Raw genomic sequence first — 13,348 nt, forward strand, 5'->3', positions numbered from 1 at the left:
GCCGTTCTTCTAGTGGAAATTGGCTCTGAGAGCCTACGAGTGCACCACTTCTCGGCTGAGAATGAGCGACTGATGAGGGAATCTCTCGATTTCCTCGACGAAGTAAGAGACTCAGCCCGAGACAGAATGGCTGCTTATAAGCAGAGAATCAGCAAATTTTATAACCGAAGGGTCCATGCAAGACCTCTTAAAATTGGAGACCTTGTCCTTCGGAATGCTGCTGTAGTTCAGAAAGGCCGAATCCATGGGAAACTCTCAGCTGCATGGGAAGGGCCTTATGAAATCTGTGATGAGCTTCAGCCAGGGACATACCGACTTCGGCAGTTGGATGGAACTGAGTTGAAAAATCACTGGAACGCTGATATACTGAAAAAATATCATGTGTAAACCCTTCGGGGCAGAACAATCTTTTTAAGTACATTTTGAACTAATGAAAGGCCTTGGAGCCGCCATTTATATAAATATTTGCAACTTTTTATCCTTTCAAAGTTTTCTCGGTTCTATCTACTCTTTAAGGGTTTTTTATTCAGCCTCGTCTGAAACCTTCGCCTTCGGGTAACTGGGTTTCAGATTTCTGACAAAACTCGTCTTTTTAAAGAACACTGGTCTTTCAGCTGAAGTCAAACTTTAGTAAGACTTGTTCTCCAAAGACATGAGTCCATGGACAATTCTGGGATATTGCCTTAACTGAGCCTTGTATCCCAGAAAGCCATTATCCGAAACATTGCCTTCAGTTGGCCCTGTGTTTCGGATATCCATTTTTCAATGATAGACAGAAAATCAAGGATAACATCAACTGTTGGAAATTGTTTATTCAGCCTTGTCTGAAACCTTCGCCTTCGGGTAACTGGGTTTCAGATTGCTGACAAACTCGTCTTTTTAAAGAACTCTAGTCTTTCAGCTGAAGTCAAGCTTCAGTAAGATTTGTTCTCCAAAGGCATGAGTCCATGGACAATTCTGGGATATTGCCTTAACTGAGCCTTGTATCCCAGAAAGCCATTATCCGAAGCATTGCCTTCAGTTGGCCCTGTGTTTCGAATACCCATTTTTAAGAAATAAAGAAATTGTTTATTCAGCTGAAGCCATACTTCAATTTCTGAGGGGGGGGGGGCAAGAAGCACTACCAGTGCAAGTTTATGTTCAGCAGAATTGAAGAAACAGTAAAGCATTCAAAAACAAAGCAGCTGAAGAAAAGAACATCAAATTAATAATTCATGCTCAGAAATTGAGCTACAAGTTCAAATAAGTTAAAAAACTATATCGGCAGCCGCCCACAAGCGGAAAATAACAGCTGCCGAAATACGTACAGAAGCAAAAAAATAAACTGTTTTGTACGACAAGGCAAGCTGAAGCAAAAAACAAACAAGGCAAAAATTCAGAAAGCGGCAAGTCTAAAGTTGAGCACATAATGAACCGCAAGATTCTGAAGACGACTGCCCGAGTTCCTATGCTTCAGCCCGAGGATCAGGCTGGTCAGCATTGTTGGGCCCCATGGTGGTCTCAGCCCCAGCAGCAGAAGAAGCAGGCTTTGCACTCTGCCGAGCCTCCCTTTCCCTCTGTTCAGCCTCCAACTCCATTCTCTCAGCTTCTTCTTCGGCTTCCTCAGCCTTAAGGATTTCAGCTTCGACTGGAGTTGCATACTTCATATGAGGGTCTTCGGGATCCTGGACCCATTCAGCACATTTGGACCAGTCCAACTTCGGCTCAGCATGAAGGCAGACTCTTCGGCACACTCTAAACCCGTTTCTGAAACCCATTTCATATTCTTCCTGGGTATAGACACGGACTTTGAGTAGAGCCTCAGCATCAGCCAACTTCTTCTTTGTCTCCTCCAAGTCTTCCTTGGATTTCTTCAGCTCATCAGCGAGCTTGGAGGAGGAACCTTTCAGCTCATTCAGCTCCTGCTGAACTTGGGAAGCCTCTGTCTGAGCCTGGGCCACTTCTTCCTTTTTGGCCATCAGCTGATCCTCAGCTTCTTGGAGCTTAGCTCTCTGAGCTTCAGCAGCAGCAGCAGCCTCTGAGAGTTGGACATCCCTGGCTTGGAGCATCTCTTCAGCAGCCATTCTGCTGGCTTCAAGAGCTTCTAGCTGTTGCTGCACTTCAGCTTGTGCAGCAGCTCCTTCCTGGATTCGGCTCTCAATGGTAGCCTTGAATTTGGAGATGTCCACTCCCATGTGCTCTTGGAGGAATTTTTCCCCTTCCATCAGTGGGGGAAAAACTTCCTTCTCCATAGCATCGCAGAAGGTTTTGAGGGCTTCAGCAGCTTTTTTCTCATATTCTTCACCTTTCTGCTGCTTCTCTTCAGCTGTTGCTTGCTTCAGCTTAGCAAGCTTTAACTCCTCTTCGGCTACCTTTTTTCGTGCTCGGCAGCGTCCACCCTATCTTGTAGGGTATCTATCAGCTCTACAGTGAGAGTCTGATTGTGCACAAACTGAAAACAGGAGCACAAGTTAAAATAAAAAATAATAATAATGATAATTAAAGAGCTGAATTTTAAAGGAGATAAAGGCAAGGAAAATCACCTGCATCATCAGCAGTTGGTTAGACCTGGCTGGGTCAGGAACTGATCTGCTGGATTCGCCCATCCCGGCAGTGGCCTTCAGCGACCAGATTCTTGCCCTATCTACTTCGGACATGCCAGCAAAATCGCCGAAGTAGGCTGCAGCACCTTCTCGGTTCTGACTCCATATGAGGTCCCAGATGTGATCTGGGATTGGAATTCGGGGGGCCGAGAAACCCATTTCTCCAGATTGCAGAGTCTGGAAGGAAGGAAAGGATGACGATGGAGCTTCTTTAACTTTGGATGGCTCAGCATCCTCCTTCTTCTCAGAAGAGTCAATTATTATGACTTCTTCTTCTTCAGGGGTGAGGACGAAGGCCTCAACCTCTCTTGCAATGTCTGCCGTGAAACCCTCAGCACTGGGCATCACGGCATCCTCATTCTTGTGCTCAGCAGCACTCTCTTGAACTTCTTCTTGGACCCCTCCCTTAGGTTCGGGAGTTTTCTGATCCACCTCCATCTCGGGAGGTGGCGGAGGGGTCTTTGGAGGTGATTGAGGTGGTGGCCGGGGAACCCTCGGCGATCCATTGCCTTCCTCGGGTTCCCTTATTTCGACGCCGATGGTCATCGGCCTCCGCTGAAAGTCATGGGGGCCGATGATGGCCATTCTTCGGCGCCTTTTCTGAAGCGGCTGCTCGTCCATGTCTGAGTCTGAGGACTCTTCTTGTATCTGGTCTTCGGGACGAACAGGGGCTTTCCCTTCTCTGTGTCTATTACTCTCTTCAGACTGTAAAAGACAAAGGGGGAGGAAGAATGTGAGTACAAAAAAAAAAAAAAACAAAAACAACAAAACAACAAACAGAAACAGATAAAATTAAGTCTGAAAGCTCACCGAGGTCTTCAGCAAAGCCTCGTCTTCTTCAGCTGCCCTAGCTGCAGCTTCTTCTTCAACAGCCCTGGAGGACCCTTCTCCTCCTTCACAAGCTTCAATAACCCGTGCAACCTCTTCGGCCGTACGGGCAGCTTCAGCTTCTTCGTCCAGCAGCTGAAACCAGGGATCTCTCTTCTTCCACCAAGGCTTCTGCCTCTGATACAGAGCAACAGCCTCAATTTGGAAGTGGGAAGAGTCTAGATGAACTTCTCTATGCCTCGATTCAGTGATAGAGGGGGCCCGATCAGTTACAACTCGTTCTCGGTTGACGCCAAGACGAGCGTAGTTAATGCCGACGTTGGTCTCGTCCCGCTCTGAAAAAGAAAAGGGGAAAGGTCAGTTCAGTTAGGTTGGCACAGCATAAAAAAGCGAAGTGAAAGAGGAGAAAAAGAGATAATTAAAAGGCCTCGGCCCCAGCCGAAGAAGCTTACCATCCTTAAACTTTCGGCTGAGGCCGACAGCTGCTAGCATGTTCTCTTGGAAAACATAATGCGTATCGGGGAGCCAAGTCTCCGGGATATGCTGCATTCGGCCGCTGCCCCCCCGGTTCGGCAGCTTGCCGAAGATATTTTGTTGATTAAGGTTCGGATCTGGGCCGTTATCTGCGGGGGGACCTAAACTTCCCATGTCGGGATCAGGCTCAGCAAGGTACCGGGGAGCGCTGAAGACGCAAGGGTGGCCCGGGTCCGTGGGTGCCCTAACCCAAATCCATTGACCTCTCCAGTCCTTGTCTGAAGAGTCGTTCGGCCACATGGTTAGGTACTGGGGCCGAGACTCAATCCGGTACCACCCAGAACCATGACTTCCGTGCCCACTTTGAATATTTGGCACTAGCCGATGAAGCTTTTTGAAGCAGTGCAGGTTCGGCACATACCTGAAGAACTTGCAGACCCATAAGTATGTCATCACCCTTCGGATGCTAATAGGAGTTAGCTGACATAGGGAAATATTGTAATGGATCAGCAAGTCTCGGACGAATACGTCCAAAGGGAACCTCAGCCCATACTGAAGTTGTCTTGTGTACACCCCCACATACCCCGGGGGTGGACGATGGATTCTATCGGATGCCACGGGCATTCGACACTAATACCCATCAGCTTCAAGGATGTCGTAATGCAACTCAATTTGTTCGGCAAACCGATACTGTTCGACATTCTCCACCCACCATGAGTAGGGGCGGTTCTTTATCATGGCCGAAGCTACTTCGGCATCCTCCCACTCTGAAAACCCGGGAAGGATATCCCAAAGGACAGCGGGAACTTCATCGTCCCGCCCAGAAGCGCTCGACCCCTCCGTTCTCTGAGGAGGAGCCGAGGAAATTGGAGTCGCCCTAATCCCTTCAGCAGGGTCAGACTCTGCTCTTTGTCCATTCCAGGTCCCAATCCTGTTCCTGGGATCGGGAATTGGCCTTGCTCTTCTTGGAGCACGGGCTCTACCCCTAACTCCTCTCGCCATTGATAATTTCGAAGAAAAAAGTCGAAAAAAGGGAAGGAGTTCAAATTCGAAGAAAAATAAACTAAAATCAAAGGAATTTACCTTAATCTGAAGCGAAAGTTGCCGATTTACGAATTGGTAGTGGCGAGTCTCAGTTTCTAAGCTTAATGCTCGGGGAATTTGCGAAGTTTTGATGCGGGTTCTTGGGTTCTCTCGAGAATTCTGGGTTTGTGTTGGTAAATAAGTGAGGAGAGATGACGCGCCTCTAATTATATCTCCAGAAATGGGAATACGGGGAGTCCGCGTTTCAATTTCTCTTAAATACCCACTAAGTAACCGTTAAACACACGACCTTGCGATTAAACTGCCCATTATCCGTCCAACTTCCACAATTATCCGCCTTAACTGTTGTTATCTCATTAATTACGGTTTAATTACGGTTTAAATTCAAATTTTTGGATTAATTAAATCATTCACTTCCCTCCTTTTCTGATTAAATCAAACCCGACCCGTCATCCTTCCAAATCGGGTCTGGGGGGCAAGCTGTTTGGGTCCAATTTAGTCCAATTGGGCCTAGGCATTAAATGATCCAATTAAAAGCCCAAGGTCAAGGTTCATCTCTCCAATTGTGCTAAAGTCAAAGATCAGTCCTTAAGGCAAGTCAATTGGGCTAAGGCCCAACTTCTCTATATATGCAAAGGTATAAAAGCCATCAATATTACATTTGTACATTCATTCAAAAAAAAAAAGCCTCAAGCAATTAATTCTCTTGTAGTGTTCTCTTTCTACACACTGTACTGACTTTAGCATCGGAGGGGCCTTCCTCGGCAACACCCCCGAGGCTAGTTTACGTGTGTTTACTGTGCAGGAAACCTTCGGCCCAACATCACTTGGACCGAATCCAGTCTTCTCCACTTCATCGGACCTTCGACAAGGTCCCATTGTTTTCACCCGAAACATCACATATTTTTTTTTTGTCCGAAATTAAAATTACATAAATTAAATAACTGAAATGCTTATCTAAATTCAAAATTATTCCATATAAAATCAACTATCCAACAAAAGAAAAGGAGGAAAAAACGACGCATTACCTTCAACTCTTCTAAAATGAGAGAGAGTTAACAATGGAGTTTCCACTAATAGTTTGCTACTGAAATCCTTGAACATGGGGTTAAATTTTGAAGGGCAAGAGAAATGAAATCAAATTATCGAGTTGAAGGACAGTGAATGGAGGTAAAAGAATATACCGTAATCCCTCTATCCCTAATTTTTTTCCCCATTTGACTATACACGGTCTCAAAGACACGTATTAAAATGTTTATATCTTTATTTACATACATGTAAAAATTATAAAAACGTGATATTACTAAAATATACCATGAGACGAATCTAACAAGACCACTCAAAACTATATTATCTTAATACATTGACGGTAATTTATGGTCAAAAATTTCAAAGTTTGACCCTAAAAACGACAATAGCGCAAAAATAAAGGGACGGAGGGAGTACAAACCACTCACTGATAGGGTACTAGGTGTTAACTTTAGAAAGGATTGCGTGTTCCATCCCGACAATAATTGGGAGGGGGCTAAATCTTAATTATGCAAAATTGAATCCGAATTAACTCAAAGGGTGAACCAGTTCAACGGGATGGAACACCAAAAATATTAATGATATGATTTTAAGTTTCCAACTAATTCTCATTTATTTTTAAAATGCACATAAACAATTTCGGCAACTTAAAATACAAATTTTCTTACAATCAAGAAGATTTTTCATAAATGAATAGAGTTTTAGGTATTGTTTGGTTGACAAAATAATACACAGAAAATTGAAATTTTTAGAAATCAAATTTTTTTTGTGGTGTTGGGTTTACAAATTCATGGAAAGTAAAAATTCTTAGAAAATTTCTCGATGAACCAGACACTATTCACCATTTCCTTGAATTTCAAATAATGGAAAATTAAAATTCCAAGTAATTTGCAATTCCTACTTTAAACCAAACGAGACTTATTTTTACTTACTTTTTAGAAGTTACAAAGTTAGATGAGCTAACATCTAATCATGGATTCATTGCTAATTTTGCTATATCATAGTCCTCCTATAATACAGGGTACTTTGTAATTCATATGAACCCAAGCTAAACCAGGCCTTAATACCAATTTTTGGTAAAGGTTTGTAGGGGGAGCAAGCTCGAAGAACATGGCCCTAAAGTGACTTCATGTCAACTTGTCAAACGCAATGATTTAGGGGCTGTTTGGTTGGGGGGATTAATCAAAGGGAAAGGAAATCAACGGGAATCATTCCCTTTGTTGTTGTTTGTTAGCTAATTTTTTTCATTCCCTTTCCCCTTTTTTTATTTTTGGGTTTACCCAAATTAGTTCTACTCTCATTCCCCCCCCCCCAAGCCTTTTCCATTCTCTTTCCCCTCTTCATTACCCACCATTCTCTCTCCTCTCAAACCCTTACGTGAAGATTCGAAGAACTAGGCCGGCGTCGACCTCTGACCACCGACAATAAACGTCTCTTCTCCGACCAGGCCGGTAAGCCGAGTCGACTCACCGGAACGGCATAAACTCGCCGACCAGAAACGAAGAGTGAGAAAGAGAACCCTGGTTCTGGAATCTCGTGTTCTGGAAGCCTCGCCGAGGAAGATGATGAACCTCGCCGACCAAGGTTCTAAAACACGAGGAAGATGAACCTCGCCGTCCATACTTTATTCGTAACTTCTTCAACTTCAATTCGCTGACTAAGGTTCCATAACAACCGAGATTGTTACCATCGGAGGTTCTGGAAGCGGCACATTGGTGGCGGCGCATTGAGTCGGAAGCGGCGGCACAAGACCGTTTTCGGCGACATTGAGGCAGTGGTCTTTGATGAGATTTGAGGCCGATGAAGATGAGATTTGACCAAAAATTTATCTTTTTAATTTTTTTTTTTTGAGGGATTTGATATTCTAATTTCTGATTTCTGAACCAAACAAAAACAAAGTGAATCAATGAGCAGTTCATTATGTTTCCTAGACACGACCAAACAAGCAGGCCAAATTAGGGGAATTCCTTTCCTTTCTCCTTCATTCCCTTTCTGCAATTCCGATTCTCCTGTGCAAACCAAACGGCCCCTTAGTGATTAGCAATATACTTGTACTAGTCTATTTGATTAATTATCTTTACACACATTAATGAACTTAAACCACGCCGTAAGCTCAACCAAGCGAAAAACTCATATGTATGATTAAATACATCTAATTTTTGGTACATCTTTCAAATGTTGGCCCCTAAATTTATAATTATATACCATCGGTGTGTACTATACATCATTCCAATTACTTGTTTCTTGGTACATAGAGTGTGCTACACAATGTTTAGACAACATCAAAACTTAAAACCCATGAATTTGTACAGTTTCTTCTCTGAATATTGTGATCCCTTCTATAAAAGATGGTGAATATTGTATAAAAAACAATAAGCTATATAACTTATTTTACAGCAAAAATTAAGTGGTAACTAGGAACTATGGCTGCTAAAGGTTTGCCCAGGATACGTTGCCTTCTGAAACTTCATCCAACCTTTGTACGTAAGGGGTAGGAAACCATCCTGTCTTACCATTGCATTCACCTTTGGACCAGCCACCGGGAATCACCTTAATACAAACAAAGCACCACTTGTAATCAAATTAATAATCATGACAGTAATATGCATGACTGCATGTACGAAGTCACTGAAATTAAACCTCCACCAATTGAACTACATACCTGCTGCACCACGACAATATCACCAGCTAGTAGACTTAACTCCCCTTCAGCTTGAGCATCGAATGGGTGTACAACCTGTGAAATAGATAAGATTAAACAAAGAAGACATTAACAAAAAAAATAAAGCTTAGGGAAGACATGGCTTAAAATGAACATATATAGTTTTTGACAGCAGAATATATAAATCTGGTAAGTTAAACTTTGAACTTTCTCACATTATCTTTACTGAAACCAATTAAGAATTCCAAATAAAAACTAATTTTGGTGGAGATGTCAAATTCAAATAAATAGTGAGGATAGTTGTGATATTCTTGGCTGAAATTTTGAAATTAAACCCCAAATGAAAAGTAGCTTAGGAAGCTGTACTGTATTGTCCTGCAGAGGATGTGTTAGAACCATTAATTATAGTTGTAGAGAATCTTAAGTGTTACCGCTGTTAGTTTCTCTTTCTTCTGCATAACTACATCTATATTGCAGATTAACATTCTCAGTGGGAATTAAGAGAAGGGGGTGGGGGGGGGGGGGGGGAGGGGTGGGGGGGAGGGGGAGGGTGTTGGGAAGAGCTATACTGACAAGTTTAGAAATCTCACTTTTGCAACATAGCATGCATCATCTTCTTGTTCTATGTAATGCTCCTTGCTTCCATTTGAATGGCTCTCTGTAGCATCTTCTGGCAGTGATGACTCGCACAATTGTTCCAGTTGAATAATCTAAAATACCAGAATAATTTACAACAAAGATCAAGACACATTTTTAACAAGCATGTAGCATCATGCATCAATGCAAGGTAACAAGCAACCGTACTAAGCAAGAGAAGTTTCCAATATCATTTTACCCTCAACAGTACTAAGCAACTGAATGCATAAGAAAAGAGATATATTACATACCTCAGGAAGAACCTTTTCCAACATAGCAAGAACATTGCGATGGTAAGATCTTTCAGCATTCAGCTGCAAGTTACAACACCCATAATACATTACCGCAATCATTTATGAAGAAACTTAGAAAGATACAAAGATCAGGAAAGGAACAGTAAATTCAATAAATGAATCTTCCCCATGACTGGTGGGGCTAATAACCATTTCAATCCACCCAAAGAAGCTGGAGAATCCTCTGAATCTTCTAATACATTAAAGATTAAACCAAAAAAAATAAATAAATAATTATCTTTTAGAGTGCCTCAAAGGCTAAATGTAGGCCTGGGAATCCAGTTTTTGAGTGCCTCTACCTTCTTCAATTGATATATCCCATGATGAACAAGAAAGAATAAACAAAAAGGGTGAAGCATTAATCTGTTCCAATTTAAATTCTTGATAAATTTCTGACAGACTAAATGTACAAGTCTTACTAGAGTCCTTTCATGCTATCTGACGGAAGTAAATCAGAATCTTTAGCTGATGATAGGTGCATGATCATAATTAGGGGGGTCACATCTGTCACAGATTACCAATTGACCTCAGTCTTAATTCTTAGAATTTAACCTAATATACACTCATTGCCTCAAAAGCATTCTGATCATATGTTTTATTTATCAGTAGGATGCAGAGGCATTATATAATGTCACACTCCCAGTAGCTACTAAAATACAAAAAACCAAGCACGCCTGCACGTGCAATTGTGGCTTCTTTCTGACACTCTCTCTTAAAACATGATCCCGAGTCATTCTATTTTTCAATGTTATTACACTTCCCCATAAAGGTTGTCCAAAAAAGTTCTTCACACTTTTATTTTGAGGTACAGACAATTTCTTCTCTTTCCATCCCATTATTTTCTCTTAACCATTTGTCTCTCTCTATCCACTTCGGCACTTCCAATAAATAATTTTACATTTAGCTATATTTTTTAAACTCCATGCTCAATCCCAATGTGTAAAACATTCAAGGATGGAAGGAATATCTTGGAAATGTGTAAAGCATTGAGGAATGGAAGGAGTGTCATGTAAGGTATATCTAATTAATGTGATTACTTGTGCATAAAACTATACTCAATAATTTTGACAATTTTTGAAGTTGACAAAGATAGAATTCAGAGTTAAAATATGCAGCTAGAAACAGTTGATGGGGAATAGAAAGAGTATACCGTAACAACAAGCTGATGGAAAGTCATCTTTTGCTGATGTGCCTCGACTGACAGCATTGCAGATGTTGCTTCCTTTCCAAGTGCCATCAATCTAGATTTAAGATAATCCAACTTTTCCTCTGCATTCTCAAGTTTGATGGAGTTTTCCTCAGATTTTGCTCCCTCAGTGGACTTTGACCTCAGTCTTAGTACATCAGCTGCCTACTGAGAAGCCATATAAGATTCAGAATGTACGTTGACTACTGGCAATTATATCATTAGAGGAGAGATAGCGGATACTTAATTAACTTCCAATCAACTAATGAAAAGTTATTAACTAAGATAAAAATAACAACCTGAGCTTCCACTTCCTGCCATAACTTGTCATATCGACGTACAAGAAGCCGAGCATCCTCAAGCTCAGCACTTCTTACCAGTGCTTGCAATGACTTACAGACCTAGATAATCAAAATGAAACAGAATCTTCAAATTTCAAGTCCAGAAAAGATCAATCAGAAAAAATAACTCCATTGCACTTAATTCCATCAGAAAACCAACTCAAATATGTTAATTTTCTACACCACACACTAGATAAACATATAAGAACGGAAGGATGGATTACATAACATGTTTTGTACAATGGAAATATACACAGCTATGCCTATATACCTTTTCATCAAATATTGCTAGCATGGTCTCCTTCTCTTCTACCATTGAACTGTGAGAGGTACCAACACGCGCTGCAGCTTCTGTCAAAGGAGATGTGCTACAATGGCTTTCTGCTCCATATCTGCAACAGTCTTGAGCAAATTTTCTTTCTGCATTAGAAATAATACCATCTTAAACCTTGCACATAGACACAACAACAATTGCGGAGGTATAACTAAGCCCACCTATTGCAATTTGCTTTGAAGTAACTGATGTAATCCCTTCTATGCCATGCACTAAGCTCTTTTCAAAATGCTAACCACAAAACAAAATTATAAGCAACATCATAAAAAATGTAGAATTACTTTTGTTGATGGAAATGGAAATGAATTTGTAGGAAAATTTTCTAGCACAGATTCCAAAGGGTTCATAATTAGAAGGCAGATCATTTCACCATTCACCAAAAGGGCAAGAGGCCAATATAACATACCTTGGCTTCTCGCGTAGATGCATATAACTTGTGCAGTTGGTCACGGCATGCAATCTCTGCTTCATCTACTACAAAAGCTTCGTTACCAAAGTGCCCGAACTGTCTAAGAAGAGCCTGTAGAAGATGCCATTAGTCCTCAATCTTAAAATTGAGTTCACAGTATAAGTCATATTTTTAATAGTTTTCAACTTAAAATTAATCTTATAATTCCATTTCTGTGAATATAAATTCATAAAATTATCATTTTATTTAGTTCTTCATACAATAATATATGGATTCATGGTCTAAATTCGTTAAAAAAAAAAAAAGTCGAATGTGCTCTATTACTTGACTAATTATGAGTATTAACTCTCTTGCTAACAAATTTTCTCTGCCACAATATTAGCATCACCTTTTCAACTTGTGTCATCAAAGGGACAATGAAAACACCATTTTGCCAGCCTTTTTTTGGTACCCTCTTTGTAAATTCTTTCCCCTTCTTAAACCACATTCTACCAGACAAACCCTATAAATTTTAAGAAACTAATCAATTGTAAGATGATTCCTTCAACTGTAATACTTCCTTAAATTCCGAAAACTAAAGTGTGTGTCACCAAGTTTAGTTGTTAATTCCATAATACCTAAAACCCGCGATCGAATCCCGTCTACATAACATGTCCTCAGTAGCTAGATATACACCAAAATAAGTGCAAAAACTAAAAGCTAGACACCCATATAAAGTAAACCGTACGGTACAATTTAAATACATCATTCAAGATTTTGCTACCCACATCATAAGTAGTTAGAAATCATGATTGCAAATACATAAACAATTATATAAAGTTAAAACAGTTGAATAGTAAAAAATTGTTGAAATAAAGATCAAATCTTTGAGAAAAATTACCTGTTGTTGCTGAGAAACTTGATCTTTGAGCTTGTTAGCTTGCCTTTTAATGGCTTCCATCAATCTCTCCCAAAAAGAAAAAAAAACACCCTTTTGATTTATACTCTTTTAATTTCAAGTGTAAATCATTTAAAGTGGAGATAAATTCATAGCATAAGACTTCTCTCCTTAAAAATTAGAAAAAGGTTTGAACTTGAATAAGACATTTTTTTATAGAAGTTGGGAATTGGGATTGCGGTGGAAAAAGGTTGAAAAAAGTGAAGAATTATTATTGGGAGTGGAGTGGTATTGGAATTTATTATTGAGAATATTATTGGTCAGGAATAATAATTTTTTAAAAATAAAAAGGAATAAAAGAAAAGGAAAAAAGGAATTAAATTCTCGAATGTTGGAACTATTATTGAATCAACTGTAAAGGAGTTTATTCTTCTGAGAAGTTAAAAAGACTCACAATAGGTAGGGGTGACAATTTTAATTGTGTCAATTCGATTATAAAAGGGTCGTCGAGTTGAATGCTTTCTATTAATCTTGAGCCATTTGAGTAGTTAAAATAATTCATTTTATCTTTTAATTTTTAATTTAATCATTTACATACATGTCTTCATAATTAGTAATTAAATAAAAGCCTCCACGAGCCTTTATGCATCAAT

General features: G+C 40.2%; 1 protein-coding gene across 3 annotated transcripts; it reads right to left on the reverse strand.

Annotated features, from left to right (window-relative positions):
• Window positions 1–8,070: 8,070 nt before the first annotated feature.
• On the reverse strand, window positions 8,071–12,979 carry LOC110696534 (SH3 domain-containing protein 2-like). 3 transcript variants are annotated; one of them, XM_021873855.1, is made up of 10 exons: window positions 12,699–12,979; window positions 11,816–11,929; window positions 11,571–11,640; window positions 11,347–11,477; window positions 11,034–11,135; window positions 10,699–10,899; window positions 9,507–9,569; window positions 9,210–9,329; window positions 8,620–8,694; window positions 8,071–8,507 (listed from the first exon to the last, which is right to left on the reverse strand). In XM_021873855.1, exons 1-10 carry the CDS (start codon window positions 12,756–12,758, stop codon window positions 8,388–8,390), a joined length of 1,056 nt encoding a protein of 351 aa, XP_021729547.1. In that variant the 5' UTR covers window positions 12,759–12,979; the 3' UTR covers window positions 8,071–8,387. The 3 variants fall into 3 exon arrangements, with proteins under 3 accessions (XP_021729547.1, XP_021729546.1, XP_021729548.1); XM_021873854.1 differs by having other exon boundaries at window positions 11,347–11,495; window positions 12,699–12,978; XM_021873856.1 differs by lacking the exon at window positions 11,571–11,640 and having other exon boundaries at window positions 11,347–11,467; window positions 12,699–12,974.
• Window positions 12,980–13,348: the final 369 nt, after the last annotated feature.

This window comes from Chenopodium quinoa, unplaced genomic scaffold, assembly GCF_001683475.1.
Source record: "Chenopodium quinoa cultivar QQ74 unplaced genomic scaffold, ASM168347v1, whole genome shotgun sequence".
In the NCBI taxonomy this organism is placed as follows: domain Eukaryota; kingdom Viridiplantae; phylum Streptophyta; class Magnoliopsida; order Caryophyllales; family Amaranthaceae; genus Chenopodium; species Chenopodium quinoa.

Excerpts from the sequence above, each read along its gene's own strand:
- LOC110696534 (XM_021873854.1), bottom strand. The coding sequence starts at position 12,758 with ATGGAAGCCATTAAAAGGCAAGCTAACAAGCTCAAAGATCAAGTTTCT. Across the intron at positions 11,136-11,346 it reads TAGCAATATTTGATGAAAAG|GTCTGTAAGTCATTGCAAGC; the intron begins GTATATAGGCAT and ends TTGATTATCTAG. Across the intron at positions 9,330-9,506 it reads TGGAAAAGGTTCTTCCTGAG|ATTATTCAACTGGAACAATT; the intron begins GTATGTAATATA and ends CTGGTATTTTAG.